The following is a 25902-nucleotide window of genomic DNA, read 5'->3' on the forward strand; positions in this document are numbered from 1 at the left end:
AGCAATGAATAATAGCATAATTTGATGGTGTCCTGAGTTTTTAAAGCGGGCTGTTGGACACATCTCAAATAGTGTCTTGACCAATTAGACATTGTCTAAGCTCGGGGTGTTGCTATGTTTCTCCTCCCAATACTTAAATCAACGTGTTGTCTTAAAATACACATATAACAAAAATATAATACATTTTACAAAGTATTGATAGAAACATTTAACCAACAGAAATACAATAAAACATAAACAAGTATTGATAGAAACATTTAAGGCATGAATTTTCTAACTCAAACATGCCCAACATGAATATAATCCTATAAACTATTCAATAGTTATTCAAAAATACATACACAATGAGTGATTAGAACATGATAGTCAAATGTGTGGGTTACATACATGATATGGTATGATATTCGTTTATAAGTCCTTTTGAGATCATTTTGGTGCATCTATATCTGTAAAAGACAGTCTCTCTGTCGTTCTGTGAACGTGAGGATGTGCTTTGTGAGGAACAAAAGGTCAAAAGGTCTAGAAGGAGCCTGGTCTTTGTCCTGGGTGGGGGAAACCAGTCCGAGGAAGTCTTTAACTTGTGATTTCTATCACGGATTTACATGTGATGGTCAGGCTGTGCATCTCTTTGACCATCAATTTTGGTTACCCCGAATTTGACAATCTACTTCCTGAGTTGAAATTCTCAATAAGTGTTCTTTTGTTTAATGATGAAAGTTGTTCGAAGCTGCTAGTTCATTAGGCTCACTTCAGACTCATGTCGCCAGGGTATTGTGGACAGATTTATGATGTTTTCTTGTTATCCTGGGAATTTGGCTCTTTGGCTTGTTCCAATACCAATCTGATCGAATCTTAAATTGTCTGATTCACTCTCATTCCCTAAATCATGCAGCAATTGGTTTTGTGGTTCTTCCTAATGGACGATAAAACTGGCAAATTTGCATAGACTAACACTGATGAAAGCACCCAGATCATATGTATAGACACATTAGCTGCTATTTAGCAATAACATGACAAGTTTAAATTATTTGGAGACATAAAATTCTATTATTTCAGTGTTTTACAATTGCTGCAAACTATTTCTCAAAATGTTTTTTATCGAGAAAAAAAAAATGATTTATTGAAAACTCAAGCTGAAAGATGGTAAGGATAACTGTGTGATGAATTTTAAGAAAGCAACAAAAGTATTGAGAAATGTGTCCTAGTGGTTATGTTTTGAAAAAAAAGTGACCAATGTATTGAGAAATGTGTCCTCGCTATAAAAAAATTAATAAAATAAAAAAAGCCCAATGATTTGTCTTATTTTTCCACTCTTATCTAATAAACCATGTATCCTTTCTCTCAAATGATCCTGTCTCTATCACCTCACCATCTCTACCACTCTGTAATAGAACATCAGTGCAGTCAAGCTGTCAATGTATGGATAATAGTTAATAGACCTATTTGCCATGCCGAGACAAACCTTATATGCCGTGTAATGAGATGGTGCAAGCATTTAGTGTGTGTGTGTGGTGGGGGGGGGGTATTGTGCTGTGTTTTTAAGAGTCAGTCATAATTATGTGTGTTTCAGCCCCCAGAGATGCTCAAACGGATGGTCACGTACACCACGTACTTTAAATCCAACAAGAAACAAGTACCTGCCATCATTACTTTGCCTTACACTCCTCTTCTCTCTCAACGCTCTGGTCCTTCAGTAAAATGTCAGCTGTCTTAGTGTATATAACTGCATGTGAAGTGTATGCTATATTTCTAACAGTATTTCCCTGGAAGATGTTGGTAAAATGTATCCTTGTGCTGATTTAAAACTAGTTTTGTTATTTACTTGACAATAATTAAAGGGGCCATATCATGAGGAACACCATATCTTCAGTGCAGAAGCCCAAAACTTGTGTGTGATTGAACCAAAAGCCTGTTTTTCATTTCATGTGCAAAATGGTAATATTTTTCTATATTACTTTATTTCTTGTGTTAAACATTTATGTTATAAATATCTTTTTTAAATGCATTAAGTGTATGGTTGCAATATTGTGCTTATTTTAGTTGATACAATATATCGCTCTCACAGTGTGGATTTACTCAAATAGGCTATATGACAACTAATATAAACTGCATTTTCATTTTTTATGAAGGCGAGCATCACCAGAAGCAGGGGCGTCGGACTGGGGGTAAAACCAGTACTGATTACCAGGGCCCCAAAGGAAGAGAGGGCCCTTGAAAAGTCTGGAATATATTTTATTTTACCTGGATATTTTCATGGGGGCCCATCAGGACTGCCTATGCATAGGGCCCGGGACCCCTGACCAGAAGTGTGTGTTTTTCCAGTTTATTGGTTCTGTTTCTTATATTATGTTGCATTATGTTCTGTTTATTGATTTTTATATTTAATTTTGTATTTAAAACGAAGGTTAGTCAAATCTATACTGGTTGTGCAATAACTTTAATTCAAAAACAGCTTTTTGTTTAAAAGTGCACTCAGCACTATTTTGTTTGTGCTGCTGGCTGAAATGACAATATATAAATATATAAGGGTTTAATGGTCTTGCCAAACTAATCAGGCATGTTTTTAAACACAGATCTGGCTTTTGTCTTGAATAGTTTACTAAGAGTAAGTAGAAGCTGCCATTGATTGGATTAGAGGTGACAATTATCCAGACATATAGTGTTCATTTGTGTTTTCTTGGAAATCAGTGAGCACTAATTTGTTTCTGTTTAAATTGAGCCCTCAGATTGCCAACTCATAGTTTTACAGAATATACACACCACTGTCTGTTTTTCTTTTCTGTTTTACTAGGATTTCAAAAATATGTGGATGATTTTGATCCATAGCCTATTCCATGTTTCTGTAACTCTGGTTGTGTTTGTCATATATCTGATAATGACAGTTTTTAGATTAATTATCAGCTTAAACATAGCAAATGTTCTTGATAATGCACTGAAGCATGGTGACATACATCCAGTTGCCATATTAAAAGTAGTCAAGATATGGTAAATTTAGAATCTTTAAAATGATGAATGGGAGAGGCCAGTAAAAGTTATCTGTTGGATGAATCTCTATGCAGTGTAGTTGACTGTATCAGCATGGGGAATTTATACTATATGGCATCTCCTGAAAATTGTTCATGATGACTAATGAAGATACTGTACCTGGAACCGATTGTCAGATAACCCAGGACTGCAGTTGTACTGTAGCCTTTGGGCATCTCTGTGGTAGGGTGCTGATATGACACACACCATCTGTGTAAGTCGTTGAAATCAAGCAGTGAATTATGCATTTCTCTAAAAGGAGACTCATTGTGCAATGTCTTTACTTTTAAAGACAAATTTCTTTCCAAGTCACACAGCCTGTGTAGGGTATCATCTCAGTTTGTTCGAATAAATCATACTGTTTATTTTTTGCATAAACTGTTTCCAATTATGCACATGCCATTTTGTTTGTTTATCCTAAACAGTAATTTGATTCAGTATGATCCAGTATTTTTGTATGTTTTAACTGATGCTGAAATGTACAAATTGGATGAATTACAACGTTTATAACTTAAAACTGCTATGTATTTTTTAGCTAAAAATTGTATATTTACTAATGTTTTATATCATAAAGATATTTGTATTAATGTATTTTTACAATGTATGATGTCTCTTCCTCTCACTGTATGCTGTGTATATGCTCTTTTGTGTCATTCGTGCCAGAAGGATGCTCAAAGCTAAATACACGTAGAAACAGCGCATCCTTGTGGCATGGATGACACAAAAGAGCATACACAGCATACAGTGAGAGGAAGAGAAACAGAGGAGACCGTTGACAAAGGAATTATTGAATAAAGTTGTTAATTTAGTTTTCTTCCCTTACAAAAAGTGTTCCGTCGCTTCATATAACCCAGATTGCACGTCTGATGGCAGATGGAGTATTCTGACGACGACTTTCATACCTTTTATGGACCTTGACACTGTGATTTACTTGGCAGTCTATGGGACAGTCTCAAGCCTCCAGCTTTCATCCAAAATATCTTAAATTGTGTTCTGAAGACGAACGGAGCTTTTACGGGTATCCCTTTAATAGGGTCATATGATGCTATTTTAAAGATCATGATTTTGTTGACATGCTTTAATGTTAAAAAAAAAACACATTATTTTTCAAATACTGTACATTATTGTAGGTCCTCTATGCCCCGCCTCTCTCAAACCTGTCGTTTTCTACAAAGCCCCTCCTTCCGACAAGCACAGTCTGCTCTGATTGGCCAGCTGAGCATTGTGATTGGCCGAACACCACAAGCATGCATCGGAAATGTAACACCCCTTTCCATAATCGCGAGCTTCAGCTTTCAACATAAATGTAAAGACTCAGCTCAAGCCTGAAAGGGGAACAGAGTCACGTGACAGAATTGACCCATTTTTTTGTTTGTTTTTTAGAAATAGCCTTTGCACAGTCAGCCTTGTAGGCTACTCCAGGTTCACAAAACTGTCGTCCATAAAATGCGATGCACAAATTCGAACATCTGGGTTGTGCTGTTCTGTTGTTAATAAATCTTAACCAATGATTCCTCATTGCATCTACTTTCGGAAGGCCAAATAAAGTTATTTTGCTTTGGCACAGAAACACACAGCATCTCTCTGACATGGCTGCATCAACACTACTGCATTTTCTGAAACCACACCTTCTTTCTTTGCATGAACATTTGGGTGGCATTACGCAAATATTTCCACATCGTGACGTAGAGATGTGGGGGCGTGTTTGAACGAGGTGTTTTAGCCCGGTCTGGAACAGCCTTCTCTTTTAGATAGAATAAATCATTTTGTGGGAGACTTTGAGCTTTGTAACTCTGCAGATCTTATACTGTACATGCACAAATAGCTACCTAACACACTAAAGAAGAGGAAAAACAGAAACCGCATCATATGACCCCTTTAAATTTTGATACATTTCTTTGAAAGTAATGGTCAAACAATTGTAATTTAAAATTTCGTTATATAACATGAAATATAGGCTTATATTCATATTTATATAATGAAATAAGACAATGTTCTAAAACTTTACAATACAGTGTCAGTGTAGGATGTATGTTTTGTAGAACCACATTTTATGTAAAATACATATTGGGTTTGGACACCCCTGCACTGAATGATCCTACTGTGAGATGTTCTTGGGACTCCAGAGACACCAGCAGCTTCTGTTTGCTGCTCAACAGTGTTTATTAAAGCTGCCCTTTTAATACTGTTAATATATCTGACAGAAACTTTCCTTAATAAGCTTCTATCGGACAAATTATTCTGTGCTTATTCACAAATCTTGCAACCGTTTGATGATCTCTATTGAGGTTTTGCCAAGTATCAGTTGTGTTCATGTGTTTTGCAAGACATTTTTTTACGCTTTTCTTAGGAAAATTCTTTCTTCCTCCCCATATTTGCATGATAAGTGTAACTTGCTTAAGAAATATGAAACAACGTCTTATACTGTACCTCCTGGCATATAATTAACAAACCCATCTGAGAGCGATAGTTACCTGAAAAGATTTTAGAAATAAAGCACTTTCTTTGAAAAACTATAACCTGAATATTTATTTCACTGAAATCCTGTCACTTGCATAATAATTCGGCACGCAGTGTGTATTTCAAGAGAATAGTGTGTTTATGTAATTTGCTCTTCAGAAACTGGCATTGCACTCTTGAAACTTGCTCAGAGAAAAGCAGTTTTGATGTTTGAATCAGAGTATGTTCTCAGAACTGGGTTGGTAATATGAGTAATCAACAGGCCAGGAAATTGCTGGCAGAATTTTTCTTAGAAAATTGCATGCATTCAATAGAACGCCCATAATGACTTTGTGAAAGAAGTTTGTTTGAAAACTTTGCAAATTTGTTACAAATAAAAAATGAAAAAATCACAAGTGTATAAGTATTCAGAGTCTTTGCCGTGACACTCAAGTGCTCAGGTGCATCCTGTTTCCACTTCTTCTTCTTCTTCTTCTTCTTGTATGATTTAATGACATAATTGACAAGCCAACTTATGGTGTATTACCGCCACCAACTGGACTGGAGTATGAAGCATTAACGTTGTTTCCACTTTTCATCCTTGAGATGTTTCTTCAACTTGATTGGAGTCCACCTGTGGTAAATTCAGTTGATTGAACATGATTTGGAAAGGCACACACCTATCTATATAAGGTCCCACAGTTAACAGTGTATGTCAGAGCACAAACCAAGCCATGAAGTCCAAGGAATTGTCTGTAGACCTCCGAGACTTGTATGAAGGCACAGATCTGGGGAAGGGTACAGAAAAACTTCTGCTGCATTGAAGGTCCCAATGAGCACAGTGGTCTCCATCAGCCATAAATGGAAGAAGTTTGGAACCACCAGGACTCTTCCTAGAGCAGAGTCACTCTGACAGAGCTCCAGCGCTTCTCTTGTGAGAGAGGAGAACCAGCTCATCATTTGGCCAACAGCATCCCTACGGAGAAGTATGGTGGTGGCAGCATCATGCTGTGATGTTTTTCAGCAGCAGGAACTGGGAGACTAGTCAGGATCGAGGGAAAGATGAATGCAGCAATGTACAGAGACATCCTTGATGAAGACCTGCTCCAGAGTGCTCTGGACCTCAGACTGGGGCGCAGATTCATCTGTCAACTGGTCAACGACCCTAAGCACACAGTCAAGTTAACAGGAGTGGCTATGGGACAACTCTGAATGTCCTTGAGTGGCCCAGAAGGGGCCCAGACTTGAACCCGATTGAACATAAAAAAAAAAAAAAAAAAGAATATCATGGAAAAAACTTTATTTTTTGTAATTTAATTCAAAACAGAAAACTTTCTTATATTCTAAACTCATTGCACACAAACTGAAAGATTTCAAGAGTGTGTGGTGGTGTGTTTTTTTTTTTTTTTTTTTCTTTTTTTTTTTTTTTTTTTTATAATTCTGATATTTACAACTTGCAGCTTAGGAAAATTACAAATTCAGGATGTGACGGCTGTAGCCCATTTCCTGAAGAAGTTTGTGTGTGGTGGCTCTTGATGCACTGACTCTGGCTTCAGTCCACTCCTTGTGAAGCTCTCCCAAGTTCCTGAATACGCTTTTCCTGACAATCTACCCAAGGTTGCAATCATCCCTGTTGCTTGTGCACCTTTTCCTACCACACTTTTTTTGGTTCCAGTCAACTTTCTATGAATATATTTCAATACAGCACTCTGTGAACAGCCAGCCCATTCAGGAATGACCTTCTGTGGCTTACTCTCCTTGTGTAGGGTGTCGACGATCTTCTTCTGGACAACTGTAAAGTCAGTAGTCTTCCCCATTATAGTGGTTGCATGTTCTAAACTAGCCCAGGAGGTACCCAGTATTTATACTCAAAATTAATCAAGATTTAAATTACAAAAATTAAGAAATTTTCCATGAAATGGAAAAACTTTTTTTCCACTTTTCCTAATTTTGAGATTAACCTGTATATTTATTGGATGTTCTTTTACAGTCAGTGATTTTTTAGGTGGGAAATTTTTTACAAACTAAGAAGAGTGAAGAGAACTTGCAGAAGAGGAATGGCCATTACCAAAAGGTGATGAAATGTTAATGAATTGTTTTTCAAAACTGTATCGACAGTGAACGATGTTGAACTCAACAATGAACTGACTTAAGATCAATAACGACACTACTGTCTAAAGTAGAGCTGCTTATTACTGAATTAAACCTGTTTCATAATGAATGTACTTCACAGTGTTCAACAGAACTATGCTGAACCAACACCAAACTCACTGGAACTAAAGAAATTCCACTATTTTACAGCAGAATTTGGATTTGCCTCATTTTTAGCAGTTTGCATCATTGTTTCTGTTTAACACTGTGTAGCTGCTTTGAAACAAACTCTCTTGTATAAAGTGCTATAAAAATAAAGGTGACTTTACTTGACATGTTTTTGACCAATAAAATGTAATTGAAATTGTTCAGTTGCAAGGTTATTAATATGCTTAATGTTGTGGTATTTGATGTAATACCAGTCGTAAATAAATAATAATAATAAAAAAAGAAGCTTACACATATTGTCAAATTGATTTGTGTAAGTATAAGATGGAATATATTGTTTGGAATTTAGAAATAACAGCATAGAAGAACAACAGCAGAAGATCATAAAGAATATTTAATACATGTCTGACATGCTATATATATATATATATATATATATATATATATATATATTTATATATATATATTGTTTTTTTTTAACAATTAAAAACTGTTTGATTTTCTGTCTGCCAGTAGTGATAAAGTGAAAAATAGTTATTTAATATTTAAAACAATACACATTATTGTTGTATATGATGCAGCTGACCATGATATGCAATACGTATCTCAATAAATACTAGAAGCCTTTGGTTGTGTTGTGTTGATAAATTAATATCTTGCAAAAAAATTTGGACGGATTCCCCAAACCACATATTTTGGCTTTAAAATGGGGAAATTCACCAACAAGTACCAGCTTTGGGACACTATTTTGTACCTGATTTTGTACCTACACTCTGATAAAAATGAATAAATAAATAAAATCTTCACTTTAGGAACTAGTATGTACTTTTAAAGTTGTATGTGCCTTCAAGGAAATAATATGTATCATTCTGCGTAAATAATGTACATAAAAAACGTAACACTATGTTGATAATGAATTGTGACCCTAACACTTTTGGGAAATGTACTTTTGTTTAATAGGACACAGGCCTAATGAAGATATTGCTAGAAATGTCTGTCTGTATGGTGCATATAATATAATATATATATATATATATATATATATATATATATATATATATATATATATATTAGTGGTGTCAAATGAACGATTGCATCCAAAATAAAAGTTTTTTGTTTACATTATATATGTATTTGTATTGTATATATTTATTATGTATATATACATACACACGCATAGTATATTTTGAAAATATTTACATATTTATATTTTAATATTATTATGTTTTATATTAATATATAAATAGATTTAATATATAAAAATAACAGTTTTTTTCTTAAATATATGCACGCATGTGCTTGTATTTATATATACATAATATATACACACACAGTGCACACACATATTATGTAAACAAAAACGTTTATTTTGGATGCGATTGATCAGTACTAGTATGTATACTGCCATTGTTTCACTAGGAACAAATCATGAGACGAAAACACTGGAAACGTTGTGGCGGATGAATGTAGATGCTCATGGAAGCAATAACTGTGCTCGAAGGTGCATGTTCTTGCACTACCAGTAATGGCCTCCTGGTGGAAGCAGATAATAATTGAGCCTTTAAGCATGTTTTCACCATGTCTTTATGCTCATTCTGTGAACCAATGCAGTGAGGTATTCTCTCTGTCATGTTTATTTTTGGATTTCATGTACAGCAACCATTTAAGTCTTTGCTGTGAATTTCCTTTCCCTTATTATATGTGATTTTTTTTCTTCTCCCCTCATGTGGATGTGAGATAGAATCCCTATTTTAATATTTGTCAGACTAATCTTATTTTTAGATTTCTGTCACTTTTATTACATAAATATTTTTATTAATAGGCCTATGTGTTTCGCTTTTAAAGCAATTATTAATGTTGCTGTTTTCTAAGCAACACACATGCATTAACAAAAGGCTGTTTTTGTTTTATGTTTGGATGATTTCTGATATGGTTTGATATATAACTGCTCTTTGTTTTGAGCCATCAGGAGGCGGTATATGTTGTGCTGTGATGACGATATCTTCTGCTGACGTCCTGATTGGCTAGTTTTCACTAGCAATATCTTCAGCACCTGTCGAATTTGGCCCATATATGCTTTGCGAATGATTAGTGGTTCACTTTCATGTAGAAAGGCAGTATTTTAGGTCCTTTTTTCATCCCACCCTCGACAGAATATGTATTTTCAACCAAAGTGATTGCATTCATTGTAGATTGTATTATAATTTAATGCTATTAATTATATTTGAACGATAAAATCAATTGCAGTGTCATATCGGTTACGGTATTCTTCTATCGTGTGATTGATCGGTCGGTGTAGCTTTGTTCTGTTGCATTAGTGATTGGTCGCTCATGTTGCGCGTGTGTAGCCTACGTGACAGCTGGATGAACTGAGCTCGAGCAACTTTCAAATCGATGTTTGGGAATTTGAACCCGTCGCGATTCTGAAACGCCTCTTTTCAGCACCTTGGTCAGTTCCTCAAAGGAGAAACTCTGACCCTATGACAAAGACTCGGAAAATACCAGTTATGTTTTATTCTTAACCTATTCCCGTGTGAGTTAGGCGCTCATTTTGAACGAGGTCTCTGGACTGGAATGGAAATCATCTTATGAGGTCGCGGTTTTGGGAACAACTGGAATTTCAAGATGATGATCACGCGCTACAGACGGGTATGCTCTTTTTTTTTTTTTTTTTTGTGTGATTAATGGGTAAAGTGGCTACCATTACAAATGTTTATTATAGTAGTGTTTTACCTACGTGTTGGCCTTTAAATAACGTTTAAACAAGAAATTATGTGTTTAGTTGTGTATATTTATACTGTTTTTACCTTTTCGACTATTTTCCCGTGAGGAAGTTGTTAGGAAAACCATATGTGAGGGGGGTTGGGGTTCTGACAAGTGAACGGAGGTGCTGCGCATGCGCGGTTGTTTTGGAATGGATCCTCCGTTTCATTGGAGTGAAGCCCAAAAGAAAAAAAAAATCGATATACTACAGCCATCTTTCTCTTTTGTTGTTGCGCGTGTGTAAAAGCTCTACAAAGAGAAAGGTTTTTTTTTCTATTAATGTGATTGGCCTTAATCTTTGCTTTTCAGGGTACAGCATTATTTTGGCCTCAAAAAGCTGTTTATTTATTTATTTTTATTCTGATTAGATTTATAAATGTAACTATTATTTTTTTTATTATTAAAATCAGAATGTTACACATATTATACAGTACACTCCATATCTCTCTGATGTAAATAATTACCCATTTAAATTTTAAGTTAGAATGAAGTTAGGAAAATATGCCTAGTTTTCATGAAAATGACTAAATATATTTTTATTAATATATTTGTTTTTATTTATACTTTTTATTGCATTTTTTATTTCGCTTTTTTATTTTGCCTTTTTATTTCATTTTGCTTTTATTTATTTTTATTTTTATTTTGGTGTAGAACAAAATAATGTATAGTGTAATACAGTTACAAGGAGTCTCTCTATAACTTAATGACTAAGAGATTCAATCTAGGTGGTTATTAAAGGATGTTTAATGGGAACTACAATACATGCTACATATTGACTGAAATAGTAGCCTATACCTCCTGGCCCTCTTTTGATTTGATACACAGTGTAGTGCAGATTATGGGGTCATGCTACTCATTCAATCTTCGGGAAATGCTTTTTGAGGGGAATTAAATTACAGTGTGATAAAGTGACTGTTGCACTGCTGCATCTGGTTCTCAAAGAGCATTCAATCGGGTTGCAGATGCTTACCTTATTCATTCTCTTAATTGACTGTGACGTGCTTGTATGCACGTTTCCTTCTGGAAGGCAGGACAGTAAATTCACACTATGCCTTTCTGAAATAGCACAACTATAGCACACCACACCTGTCTGTGCCTTCCTTAACACCTTTGAGTGATAGATCAACCTTATCTTCTCACCACTACGTCAAAAGGTTATCACAGTATTTCTGAGGGGTTGTTTTAGTTTTGGACAGAAATAAGGATGGATTGCAGTCCATATATACTATAGGTCTAATATCAGCATGGGTCAGGTAGCCTGTCTAGACACAGAAAGAAAGGTGTAATTCTTCAAACTGTACCCTTTGGCTGAAACAGATATTCTGACATAGCCTTGCATTTTTTAATTAGCCTTCACTTTAAAAAAAAAAAAAAAGAGCCCATATGTGTGTAATGCACTAGTAATAATAGTCTGATCCAATATACACTGAACATAAAAAATTGTTTTTTCTTTGTTTAGTTTTTTGCTTTGTTTTATTATTTTTTCTTGTATTTGTTTTTTTGTTTGTTTTTCTGTTGTTTTTTCTGTTTTCATGTGTTTGTTATCTTTCTGTTTTTTAGTTTTGTTTGTTTTTTGTCTTATTTTCATTTGTTTTGTATGTGTTTTATTTTTCTGTCTTTGTTTCATTTTCGTTTGTTTTTGTTATCTTTTTTTGTTGTTTGTTTGTTTATTTTGTTTTGATTTCTTGATTATCAGAATCGGCTGATCAAGTCTAGGTTCCAAAGTCTAGGTTATAGATGATAAAATTTATTTCTAAATTTTAATTTACAGTAAATATTGTGTAAATAAGAATCTTATTTATTTTCTCTAAACTGTGTTATATATTGACACTTTATCAGCCATGTTTTCTAGATATCAGCATCATCCACTGAACAGCCCATATTAGTACAGTAAACCACTATTTCTGTGTGACCTCGTTACATAGCCTTTCGTCCTTCATCCTTCTCATACTGTAAGTTTGCTTTGGTTTCTGAATTTCATGACAGTCCAACCAGATCAGTCTCTGTTTACTGTGAGTCAGTTCACCACTCATGAATATGTTTGATGTGTCATGCCAGGCGTGTACCTCAGTTTGACATGCGTGCTGGTTTTTCAATGCCGCCCCCAATGCAATTCTCTCCTCTCCTGCTATCTCCCCCTCCCTCTAGCTCCTCTCTCTCTGTTTTCCATCATGCTGTCTCTCTCTCCCTCTTTCTCTCTCCCCTCATCACACTCTCATGCACACACTCCGCCATACAGCTATCCTCCCACAAGGTCAACTCTGAGCTCTTGATCACCGCAGCACAGCCAGATCGCATCCCGAGCACACGCGTGTGTGCTTGCGCACAAATGGAGATGTTTTTTGTTTTTTGATGGCATTAAGCTGTGTCGGTTATTAAAAGCATGCCCGTGAGCAATGGCTTTGCCGGTAGAATCCAGTGCAGGCACCCCCCTGTCGGAGTGAAGCTGTTTGGATGTGCTCATCCCATGCAGAAGCGGAGCTGCTATTGCGCTCTACCTGTGCAGTGATTCACTTCAGCTGATATCTTCCACCTACAGCAAGGATGTAACGGCTCCTCTGTGGACAGATTATGCTCTGAGAGGATCTCTTCTAGTTTTTTACCCCTTTCCTGTCCTCTTTTTCCTCCTGTTTCGGTCTTTCTCCTACTGGATCACCTCAGAGACCCGATACCACCATGTCCTTGGCATTCTGCGGCAACGACAACAACTCGGCCGCCTACAACGTGGACGCCGGTGTCCTCAACAATGGTTGCTTCCTGGATGCCCTCACGGTGGTGCCGCATGTCTTCCTGCTCTTCATCACCTTTCCTATCCTTTTCATCGGTGAGTGTCAAAGGCAGGTGAGAACTAGTGCATGCTTGTGTCACAATACTAAGTGGATGGAGTGAATGAACTCTCTATGACTTTACTATGTACTATAAGTTTAATTATGATAGATAGAGAGATGGAGAGATTGAAGGATGGATAGATAGACAAACGGACTAGATAGATACATAGACGTAGACAGAAAGGTGGATAGACAGATGAAAGATAGACAGGAAGATGGATGATAGACAGATGGATAGACAAACAGACTAGATAGATACATAGACAGAGACAGATAGACAATTGGATAGACAGTTGCATAGACAGACAGATAGATAGATAGATAGATAGATAGATAGATAGATAGATAGATAGATAGATAGATATATAGACAGATAGATATATAAACTGACAGGTGGATAGACAGATGGACACAGACAGACGGAAGAACAAATGGATAGATAGACATATGGATGGATATATAGACAGTTGGATAGACAGAAAGATGGATAGATAGATGTGTGGATAGACAGATGGACAGATAAACAGACAGATTGAAAGACAAGCAGATAGACAGTCAGAAGGATAGACAGATAGATAGACACACATTTGGATAGACAAATGGACACATATACAGAAAGATGGGCAGATAGACAGACGGAAGGACAAATGGATAGACAAGCAGACAGATGGATGGATAGATAGACAGTTGGATAGACAGACGGATGGATGGATAGACAGATGGACAGATAGATGTGTGGATAGACAGATGGATGGATAAATAGATAGATGGAAAGAGGCAGATAGACAGACAGTTGGATAGACAGGCGGACACAGGTAGACGGGCAGATAGACAGACGGATGGATAGATAGACACGCAGGTAGACAGACAGGCACATACTGTAGATGGATGGACAAACAGACGGAAGGTTAGACGAATAGATAGGCAGGTGGATAGACAGATGGAAGCATAGACATACGGATAGATAGATGAGCAGAAAGACAGAGAGATAAACTGAGAGAAGAATAGACAGATGCATAAATCAATAGATAGATAGATAGATAGATAGATAGATAGATAGACAGACAGACAGACAGACAGACAGACGGACATGACATGCAGGTTTTTGTATAATTTCTTTTGAAGGTGCACCGCATCATTTAGATTGGTGTTTTGTTTGTAAAAGGATCAGAGAAACAGACAGGAAATGATTAAAGAGCTCTTTGAAATTCATTTTTGAACATTTGGCTCATTCATTACGAAGATAAACACTGCATAATTGATCTGCACTCAAGTAGTCATTTGCCACAAATGTGGTTTGGTCAACCACATAGAGAGACCAGGATAGAAATTGTCAAGCCTCTGTGGGAAACATTTTTATTTTAGACAAACCAATGTGACCTTAGTGGTTGAATGTACAGCTGAAGCCATCATACTGTCAGAGAGTCAAGTTACAGGAAGAACAGCGCTCGATTCCACATACCAGAAGAGTCAGAACAACAGTAAACAATCCCACTAATGTCAGAGTGAACTAACCTGAACCAAACTTCAGTCACACTTTCTATTATTCAGTTTCCAAATGATTTGGAATCATGACTGATTAATTTCATTTTTTAAATAGTTTTTTCTGTGAACCGATATTTAATAAACAAAATTCTGCATGTTTCTTCTGATAATAAATATTGAAATTTCAAATAAATGTTGTTCTTTTGAACTTTCCATTGATCTAATTATCTTAATATATATATATAATCTTAATATATATATCACATTTTTACAAAAATATTAAGCATCACAATATTTTTGATATTTTTGACATTGATAATAATAAGAAATGTTTCTTCAGCAACAGAACACTTAAGGGCAGGATCAGTGAATCAGAATCATTGAATTCCATACAAATCCTATCTCAGATGGAGATTTACTGTGGGGAATATCATGCATAAAAACCTGCATCAGTTTTAATATGCAATACATGTTGCTGTTTGTTATGAATCAGCATCCTCATATCCCTTATATCCAGTTCTTCAGGATATCAAGGGCAAAATCTGTCCCAGTGTTATTACAGCAACCTAGAAAGACATTGATTTTGAAACACTTTTTCCACTGACAGAGTATATATGCTCAAGTTAGAATTGCTAAGCAACTGCCAAATGTGCATGTGTGATGTTTATTTATTAAGGATTATCATATATGGACAAACAATTTATTTCTTAAGAATAGCTTACATCACTTCCTGTCAGGGAAGTAGCAATGTACAGATATTTAATCACTGTACTGTAGGTTGGGGGAGTCAGAGTTCGAAGGTGCACATCCATCACAGCACTTGGCTGCACTTCCCCGGACACAACCTCCGCTGGATCCTCACCTTCATCCTGCTCTTCATCATCGTCTGTGAAATAGCTGAGGGCATCGTGTCCGACGGGTGAGATTTATGTGTCCATTCATCTGTCTGTCTGTCAGTCTGTGTGAATCTCATGAAACCTGTCAAGAACCTGCCTAGGGCATATTTCACCCCAAAATCAGTTTCATTTAGTGTGATCGCTCTGTGCTGAAACTTCCTGTTTCCCCACTTATGAAGTCCTGATTACGAGCAAGTTCAGAGCCAGTGAGCAACTGGCTTTCATAATAATGAACTGCATTAATGTGCAATAAAATAATTATATATTAATTATATATATATTAATAGCTGTTTTCTATGTAAATATATTGTAAACTGTAATTTTTTTCCTATGATTCAAAGCTGAATTTTCAGCATCATTATAAGAATCATTTCTTATTATTGTCAATGTTTGAGACAGTTGTGCTGCTTCATATTTTTTTGTGCAAACCATGATACATTTGTTTTCAGGATTCTTTGATAAATAGAAAGAATATTTTTGTAACATTGTAAATGTTCTTAATCTCACTTTTGATCAATTGAATGTGTCCATGTGGAATAAATGTACCAATAATTAATATGCATTAATTATGTATAAATGAAAATCTTGAGAATGTAATAATGGAAAATGAAAAAGAAAAAAATTAAAAAAATCACATTGCACCATTCATTCATTCATTCATTCATTCATTCATTCATTCATTCATTCATTCATTCATTCATTCATTCAATTTCTATTTGGAACTGGAAAAGTTGATCCATGTCTAATACTGTTTCTTTCTCCCTTTCTCAGGTTTAATCAGTCGGTCCACCTGCACCTCTATATGCCATCGTGTTTGGCCTTCATGGCTGCCATCACGTCAATCATCTACTACCACAACATTGAGACCTCTAACTTTCCCAAACTACTGATAAGTGCGTGTCAGCCTTATGGTGTCTTTTGCTTATTAAGGACTGAGTTTTCTGTTACTTGGACGTCATAAGCACATTTAATTCATAATGCAAATCACTTTCTAAAGAGTGATGCAAAGCCTCATTAACTGTAATATGGGAATTACTGCAACTATAATAACAAGTTTGCTTCTTTTGAAAGAATAATTGAACTGCTTCAGCTACATTCACACGGTTCCCATTTTTCTAAAAAACGACTGCATTGCAGTGCTACAGACAAATGGTCCTTGATGGTGCAATGCTATTTTCCAGCTAAAGTTTAATTTCCAGGATAAAATCGTTTGTTACAATGGCTTCAAATCATCTGAACATTGTCTAGACTAGAGATTGAAGTCACATCCCTGTAATCACATTCCTCGACACAATATTTTTGAGGACGGCAGGACGTTTTTTAAGAGACTCTAACCTTATTTATCATCCTGTCTCTGAACATCTGGAGTGAGAAGCCATTTCAAAGTTTTGCCTGCTGTGCAAAACCAGCAGAGACTAATGCCTTTGGTGCTGAAGTGTGTAGAGGATGTGATGTCATATATCATTGTATTTATTTATTTTTTCACAGCTCTGCTCATTTATTGGGTTCTGGCGTTTGTCTCTAAAACAATCAAGTTTGCCAAGTACACAGAGCATGGCATCGGCCTGAGACAGCTGCGCTTCGGGATCACAGGCTTACTGACACTGCTATACGGCCTGCTGTTGGCCGTGGAGATCAACGTCATCCTGAGGAGGGTAATTGATTGCGTGTCTGTGATTTGTATTCCTGGACATTAATTCTCCATTCTCCATTTTGATTTCTTATATTCTTCAGCCTAAGGCTGTAATTGTCTCACTATATATTGTAGTTTTGGAAAATACAAAAGTCTGATCACGTCTGCTGACAGATTGCAGGGTATTTGGGATGCTCTGAATTCAATCCAATCTTTAATCTGGATTCGGAAGTTTTATCTGTCAGAATGCAGAGTATTTTCTCTCCCAATTATTTGGTGGTTTGTTTCAAACCCTGATGACATTTCTCTTCTGTAAAACATAAAAGGAGATATTTAGTAGAGTGTCTAAGCTGCTCTTTTCCATACAGTGAAAGTAAATGGAAACGGGTGCTTCTGAACTCCATAAAAGACAAAATTTGGTTATGAATGTAAATATGACTGGTTTAATTATAGCTATGCATCTAAATTATAACTGCAGTGTTATGGTGCAACGACCTGTGTTATGATTTTATGAATTGACATAAAATGGATCACATGTTCCACCAGAGGATGTTTGAGTGCAATATCTCTTTACTACTGTAATTAATTTTGAGCTATCACAGGCCAGTTATTAAAAAGAAAAAGAGAGATTAATTAAAACTCTGCATTTGGATTTATTACACTGTTTGCATATACATGTGTGAAGCATATCAGTTGGTTTTATGATTTAAACGTCATGTTTTTTCTTTAAGATACAGAAGTCTGTATATATTTTTCATTATTATTTTAATATGTGGTAATAATGCTAATATTATTATTAATAATAATAATATAATATTATTGTAATACTAATATTTTCAAGTTGTAAAGTTTGCTTTGTAATGTTGTTTATTTGCAATATTTGTAAATGGTAATATAATATAATATAATATAATATTTTTGAGCAAACAAGTTTGAATTTGCAATAATTTCTAACTAGTTAGACATGAAGCAACTAAAGATGCTCATTTTAACCAGGTAATCATTAACCGACAATAAAAATTTTGATAGATTAATACAATCAGTTAAACAGTTTAAATTTTTTTTTTTATTAATTTATCAAAATATATTAAAAGGTTTGCTGCATTATTAAAATATGCTATGCATATAAAAATAAAATTGTGTTTTTAAAGAGAAAGTAAAACATGTCACGTCGCATTATTTCATTCAGAAATAGGTATAATGATGACGCGAAATGTTTACAAACATTATAATAAACACTGTAAATAAAACTAGGCTATTTTAGTTCGTCTTACTCCACAACAAATCTTTTCAATTTAGTATTCAGAAAAGAACAAGAATTAAAAATATAAGAAGAATTGTGTGCATGGGACTGCCATCCTCTAGTATCCTTCACCTCCGCCTCAAGCCTCCAAAGCCCGGACTCCGCCTCGGCCCGTAGACCCAGCAGCTCCACCTCCACTCCTAGCTCCCTCGCCTCCACTGTTATCCATCGATCCATCAGCTCCACCGGGCTCCCTTGTCCCTCTGGCTCCGCCTTGGTCGGCGTTGACCCGCCATCACCTCTGGACTCCTCTCCTCTGGTGGCGCCTTGTCGCTCCATCCTACCGGCTCCATTGGGATCCTTCCTCCCACCAGCTCCATTTTGGTCCTCAGTCGTTGCAGCTCCTCCACGGATCTCCGCCTCCGCCTTAGTCACCAGAGCCCTCAGCTCCACCCTGTCCCCCCGGATCCTCAGCATCCTCCTGGCTTGCTGGCTCTCCGTCTCTGCCTCGGGCTACTCCTCCACCCTTATCCGCCGCCGTTGGTTGGCCCCCTGGAGTCAGCGGCCACTCCTCCTCCATGGCTCCTCCCTCTGTCGGCTCCACCGTGGGCCGCTGTTTTGGCTGTGACCTGGGTCCTGCTGTGCTCTTCCTGCTCTGTGTCCCTCCTGGCTCCTCCCTGGCTCCTTCTTCCATCTTCTCCCCCATGGACTCTGTCTGCCCCTTGACTCATTGTGTTGTTTTTTCCCTCCCCCAGGTGTGCCGTGTTCCCTTTAATTAGTCATCCCTTACACCTGTGTTTCTCCAATTATCCCCTGTATAAAAGTCCTAGTCTGTTCAGTTTGTCTCTGTCGGGTCTACTTGTTGGATGTTCTGTGTTCCCATTGTGGATTTTCCCTGGGATCCCTGGATTAAAGCCTTTTTGCTTGTACTCCACATTTCTCTCTCGTTCCTCCCGCAGCGAAGTGTGACAGTCGGTTAACGGTTAATAACCGGTTAATGAGCGTCGGTTGTTGGTTAGGAGAAATAACCAAAATGAACATCCCTAGAAGCAACCTAGAACAATTAGTCTTAACTGTTTCATTTGGTCTTTCATTAATTAAACTCTTCATTTATTCAATTAAACTTTATAGAATATTTATAGAATGCCTGAAGCCATGAAGTTTCACAGTCAAGAAACAGTTTGCCTTTGTGTTTTGTCATCAAACTATCTGACATTGTGAGATTTATGAAAGGAAATTCACTGTTTTTAAATTATATTCTTCAATGTTGAGATAAGAAACATTTCTTTTTCTTTCATGTACAATTGGAAGAATTTTAACAGTGTTTTCTCTATTTTTCTACAGCGATATATGTGTTTTGCACACCCCACTGAAGTGAAGCCGCCAGAAGATTTACAGGACCTGGGGGTTCGATTCCTGCAACCGTTCGTGAACCTGCTGTCCAAAAGCACATACTGGTGGATGAACACCTTCATCACTACAGCACACAGACGCCCCATCGATCTGAAGGTCATTGGCAAGCTACCAATTGCCATGAGAGCTATAACTAACTACCTGAAGCTCCGCGAGGCCTTTGAAGCCCAGAAGGTATCAATTAAGAATCTATCTCTCTTTTTTCGTTATATTTTACCTTTTACAAATACAATTTTTAGGGAAATTTCCTTACTTTTTCTGCCAGTGCTAGAATGTGCACTGTAAAAAATTTTCCTGTAAAATAACAGTAAAGAGCTGGCAGCAGAGACGCCAGCAGTATACCGTTATTTTTACGGTATTCATATGTAAAATGACTTTACGGTAGTAGTCTGTAAACCAGAAAAACTGTATTTTTCTGTATTTCTATAATTTACAGTAAAGAGCTGGCAGCAAAGACGCCAGCAATATACCGTTATTTTTACGGTATTCATACGTAAAATGACTTTACGGTAGCAGTCTGTAAACCAGAAATACATTATATTTCTGTAGTAACACTGTTAAATGATTTAACAGTCTAATACAGTAAAAAATAAATGCAGCATATTTCTGTGATTTATTTGGAAACTAAAATAATATTGTTTAGGTTGTTACTTTAACTTCTCACAGTTTACTGTGCCTGTCTATAGTAAACTGTGAGAAGTTAAAGTAACAACCTAAACAATATTATTGCAATTTCCAAATAATCACAGAAATATGCTGCATTTTTTTACTGTATTAAAAATAACATAAATTTAGCAGTTTCCTAAAATATCAGTCTGCAATGATATTTAAAATATCAGTCTCCCAATGAACTTCATTATTCCCAGGGCTAAAGACAATTGCTTAAGATATGCATTATTGTGAATATTATGCAAATTAAGCAATAAAAACTTCTAAATCAAATACCTTTATTTCAAAGAGCAATGTCAATGTCAACATGAATATAAAAATAGAAAAAAAAGAAAAAAAGAAAATAAACACTGTTGGACGATGCTGAGAAGAGCTATCTAGTAGCAAACAGAAACAGTAGTGTCTGCTTTAGACTATGGCAATAAACTTACATTCTTAAATTGCTCGTCAGAGACTCCCCCTAATCCTTACCAAATTTGAAAGGCATAACCTATAGCTGACTTTTTTTTTTTTTTTTTATTTAAGACATAAGTTTGAACACTTACCAAATTCTTGTCATAAGTGATTTATCTTACCTACAGTAATTTAAGCTTTACCTTGAATAACACAATAGGTGTAAGAAAAGGGACCAATGCAACAAATACACATCATTAGCAATATTTGGAAAACTACACTATTAAGACTGTTGAAGGAACATTAAGACCTTTTTGATAACATGCATAAGAATATTCAGCATGCAAGCATCTTTTGCACATTTTGGGGGAAAAAAGCCCACAGGCTCGTTTTTTTCCTCTCAACATAGTCCTGTGAGTTAGATAAAAATTTCCTCAAAAATCAACTTAAAAGATTTATATATGTAATCTGCAATATATTATCTTCTGTCTGTAAAAATATACTTTCATAATAACATTTGAACATATGCAGAAATGGCAACATTTTGAAAACATACTTAAGAACATTTTGAAAATGTGCATTAAGGCCTTTTTGAAACTATTATAGAACAGTAGAACATTTTTGCAGGATGTATCAATATGCATCAATAAAAACATATTGGGATGAAACTGTAAGGTAGGCACCTTGCCACTGCAAGCTAGACTTGCAGGTTACCTCTTAAAATTGTCCTGTGAGGTAGGCTTGTGTTTTTACATCTTAGTTTTTGTGAATCCAGGAGAGATGACTATCACTTTGGTAGCCGCTGTTCCTCTCTGCAGCATTATTCCAGTGCTGCGACTGTCAAAAAACAACAAACAATCATAATCATAATAATAAATAAATGATACAATGGGGGATTGTACAGTATACACTCCAAGCTAATTCTTATAAAGTTAATAATACCACTTCTCTTGTGGCTTAATGTGGCAATGCCAGACTGTCAAAACAAAGAGAGAAAGATTAAAGAGCTCACCGATCTATATGAAATTCCATTCAAAGTCAAGGAGATTCTTCAGTAGCATGGCAACGTGTGTATTGACTGCAGAAGACTTCTTCTGGACGATCACACCTTTCTTCTTGGAGACAACCTTGCCCCTTTTGGCCTTTGTCCCTCTCTCTGGATTTATACCAATGAAGCGCCTGAAATCAAAATAGTCTAAGATCAGAGTGGGGGTGCAACAACATACTGTTTTTTGTACATGCAATTAAATGCAATGATTTTTTTTGTCTTTCTTCATTGCACAAATAGAGTGGATTGAATGACATCAAATGGAATTATAATAAAGCCGATACCCTGTGTGTGTGTGTGTGTGTGTGTGTGTGTGTGTGTGTGTGTGTGTGTGTGTGTGTGTGTGTGTGTGTGCGTGTGTGCGTGTGTGTGTGTGTGTGTTCATGTATAAGGAGGCTTGGAAATGTACAGTACTAATACCATTTTCTGCAAAAAAAAAAAAAACAAATACGAAAACATTAATTTAATTGTATATATCCATATAATGATGACAGAGAATGAAGGGGGTTTACCTCTGAATGAATTCCAGAGTGCAGGCTACCTCATCTTGATACTGAAGGTTGAATATGTAGTAGATTGCAAACATAGCAGCAAGTCCCGTTGCAAATGTTGGTGTGATGCCCTCAGAGATTACACGGCCCTCAAAGGTGATCATCCAACCCTAAATTGTGACTTGCCCTGTTGCACCTGAAACTTCAAGTCATAGCAACATGGGAATACTTGTTGTTACCTTGTGTAAGCATTTGTAAACTCAAGATGAATGGCCGATATGATATACAATGTGTCTATCAATGAATCTAAATTAAATGTATATTACCAGGCAGTATCAGGCGAGGACTTGCAGGAAGACTGAGAGTTGTCTCAACGTCAGATGCAGTGACAGACACCTGAAGGGAACAAATATATTATCCTTACCATAATAAGATTTTTAAGAAGAAAATTTATTAAAAGGACAATAATTAGTAAACACTAGGTGAGAGTAACCTAGAGGCCAATGAGGTAGGCTTCTGAAGTACCTACAATCAAACTGCTAAATAGATTTGGCATTTAAAATTTAAAGGGTAACAATTTTATTTTTACAGGTCTTGGGGAGTTCTACTGCAAACGTCTAAAAAATAGTATGAACCCTTTTGTGGCTCTAGAGGAAACTGCACATAATCTGATAAATTGCCTCCAGTGATGTCACTCAGTGGTCAAGTTGAATTGTGGATAATGTAGGCACAAGGTTTTGCAAAGGAAGAAGAATATGTGGAATAAAAAAGTTAATATTTGTGTTTCTGCTGTATTGATTTGATCATTTGCTTTTAAAACATTCAACAGTGTCATTGTAGGGCAAAGAAGACAAGTGAAATACTTTTTAAAACCTTGCACCTACTTTACCTATAATGCAATTTAGCAACTGTGTGACAACATGGAGTTAATTTATCATCTTACATGCAGCTTCCTCTGAGCCACAAAATAATTTACACATATGTAAATTATTTTGACATATGTAGTAGTACTCCCCAAAACTAGTACACACATTAGGTGTCTGGACACTGAAGACTGGTTGAGTCACCCTTTAAAACACAGGGTTAGAAAGAAAAAAATAAAACTTACATCTGTAAGAAGGATCAGCCCGGTTAGGTCCTCTCCAAAGTGTGCCATGAGCAGCTGAACAACACGAAGTGCCATCTCATTATCTTCACCATTAGAGAGGATATCCTTGACATCTTTGTTGGTAGGTTTTCCCCTGAAGTATTCTGTGATGGCTCTTCCACATTCCTCCATACTGAGTTCCAAGCTACGAAGCACATTGATGTTTGTGAGCAACTCAAAATGTGCGTATTTATACCTTGGCATGAAAAGAAAAGGCCATTTGCTTTTCACATCTTCAATGTCAGGTGGTGGAAGTGTATTTATATGGCGATATTGTAGAGAGAATGTGAGCTCCATTAGATTTTTAACTTCTGCTCTTTCTGCTCCACCTGCACCCTCCTGTCTGTAAATCTCCTCCAGTCTCTGGCGGTTCTGCTCCACAGTTTCATCAGTTTCTTCTGGGGGTAGCTCTGGCTGAAATCGTGTACATCCATATGTGTCAGTTGGACCCCTCTTGCCTGTAGAGGATCGGTGGCATGAGAAGCTTCTATCACGGTTCACATTCTCAATGCGGTTTTTTAATTGAATCAAAAGTGATGTATAACCTCCACACAGAAGTGACCCATCTGGTGCAATATCAGCAAAACTCTTTGGGTACTGCCTGATAATATTTCGAACCACAGTTAGGCATTGTGCGCGAGTGGGGTTATCTTCATACCTTCTAATTTCATCCGCAAGTACTCGTACCATCTGGCGTCGCTCCACTGGTTTAGGTCTCTTGCCATCTGCAATTGCAGAACGAATTTCCTGTGGCATTTGTTCCCAAGGGACCTGGAATATTTCTGGCCATGTTTTCAGTATCTGAGATGTGGAAGGTCTGTTGCTTGGCTCGCTGTTTCTTGCCTGGCTTGAACATGACGAAATGGCCGATAGCTGTGATGAGCTAGAATTAGGTGGAGTGCATAATGTTGGTGATGAAGACCCAGACACCGACCAATCACTACTCAGTGGTGACGAAGTTGGAATGACTTGTAAATCCAGTGCAACTGTCTCGGTTTCTAAAAAACAAACAAACAAAAAAATAATTAGGGCACATAACTAATAAGCTATATCAGAGTCACTGCAGACATTTGGCCAAAAGTCTACTAAACTGTCGTTATAATAAGGAATATTTGAAAAGTTTAAAGGTGCATTATGTAGTTTCAGGAAAAGAAATTCCACAACTGAATAAACAAGAGAATATAACAAGAGAATGACACACTAAATTAACCATACATTACCTAATTTAAATGCATCCAGGAGTTTTCTGCGCTGGATAACAGGTAACAGATCAGCAATGTCTTCCTGTTGTACATATTTTAAGTCTTCTTTTGACTCCAAGCCGGAGCTCTGAAGTTTCGATATTATTTGCCACTGGGTCTCTTCAGACAGATTTGGCAAGGTCTTGCAGATGATCTCTTTGATTTCTTCACTCATGTTCGACATCATTCTGGACTAGAGGGAAAGAATGGTGAAGAATTATCAGTGGTGTGCCATGGACAGTGTACTCAGGCAAGGGATAGTAATCAAGCAGATTCTCCTGATTAATACAACAGTAGCTTCTCTGCATCAGTGTGAGGCTGTTAACACCCATGTCAGAAATACGCAGGGCATGATACTTTTCAGCAATAAAATATACTGCTGAATCCTTATGAACAAGAACCACTTTGATTTTTCCAGTAACAAGACCCTCATCATCATCATCAATCAAAATGATCATGTTCTTTCTGTATTTTGTCCCCTTCACAGTCACTTCATTGGCTATCAGAGTGTTTGTGGACTCAAAATTGTGATGTGCAACTGCTTCTATGATTACATCACTGTAGTCATCTGAGAAAAACTGTGTGCCCCTCTCGACTGAAACATCTGGAGGGAAGAAGGTACCCGCACTCAGAAAGGCCTGCAGAAGCTGATGTCTCTCTGCAAGAGTAGAACATGGATTCTTAAAGTTACGCAATTTTCTCAAACACTGCTTAAAATATGTGTGTTTGCTCTCAAATCTTAAAGTCCATAGGCGAATAAGTGGCCCAAACTGGATAATGAGCTCAGGATAATGACTGACATAATGATGTTTTGGGCTTCAGTGGGTTGTCAGGAAAGGTTTTGAATTCGGCAATGCAAATATTCATCAATCAGAACTCTTAGGTAGGCTATCTGGCCATTTGACATCGCAGGTGCACAACTGAGGTCCA

General features: G+C 36.6%; 1 protein-coding gene across 4 annotated transcripts in view; it reads left to right on the forward strand.

Moving 5' to 3' along the window:
- Positions 1-9782: 9782 nt before the first annotated feature.
- Positions 9783-25902, forward strand: part of LOC109088442 (ATP-binding cassette sub-family C member 8-like) — a 78452-nt gene continuing 62332 nt past the window's right edge. For 2 of the 4 annotated variants that reach the window (XR_006158653.1, XM_042753742.1), the window contains exons 1-6: positions 9783-10371; positions 13147-13309; positions 15576-15717; positions 16466-16587; positions 17183-17349; positions 19915-20157. Coding sequence is in view for 3 of the 4 variants with exons in the window: in XM_042753742.1 (XP_042609676.1) it covers positions 10348-10371; positions 13147-13309; positions 15576-15717; positions 16466-16587; positions 17183-17349; positions 19915-20157 (861 nt within the window). In the remaining variant the exon portion in view is untranslated. Of the gene's footprint in view, positions 10372-13146; positions 13327-15575; positions 15718-16465; positions 16588-17182; positions 17350-19914; positions 20158-25902 lie in introns of those variants that run through there. The other 2 variants (XM_042753740.1, XM_042753741.1) reach the window with 2 other exon arrangements.

Source organism: Cyprinus carpio, chromosome B25, assembly GCF_018340385.1.
Source record: "Cyprinus carpio isolate SPL01 chromosome B25, ASM1834038v1, whole genome shotgun sequence".
NCBI lineage: Eukaryota > Metazoa > Chordata > Actinopteri > Cypriniformes > Cyprinidae > Cyprinus > Cyprinus carpio.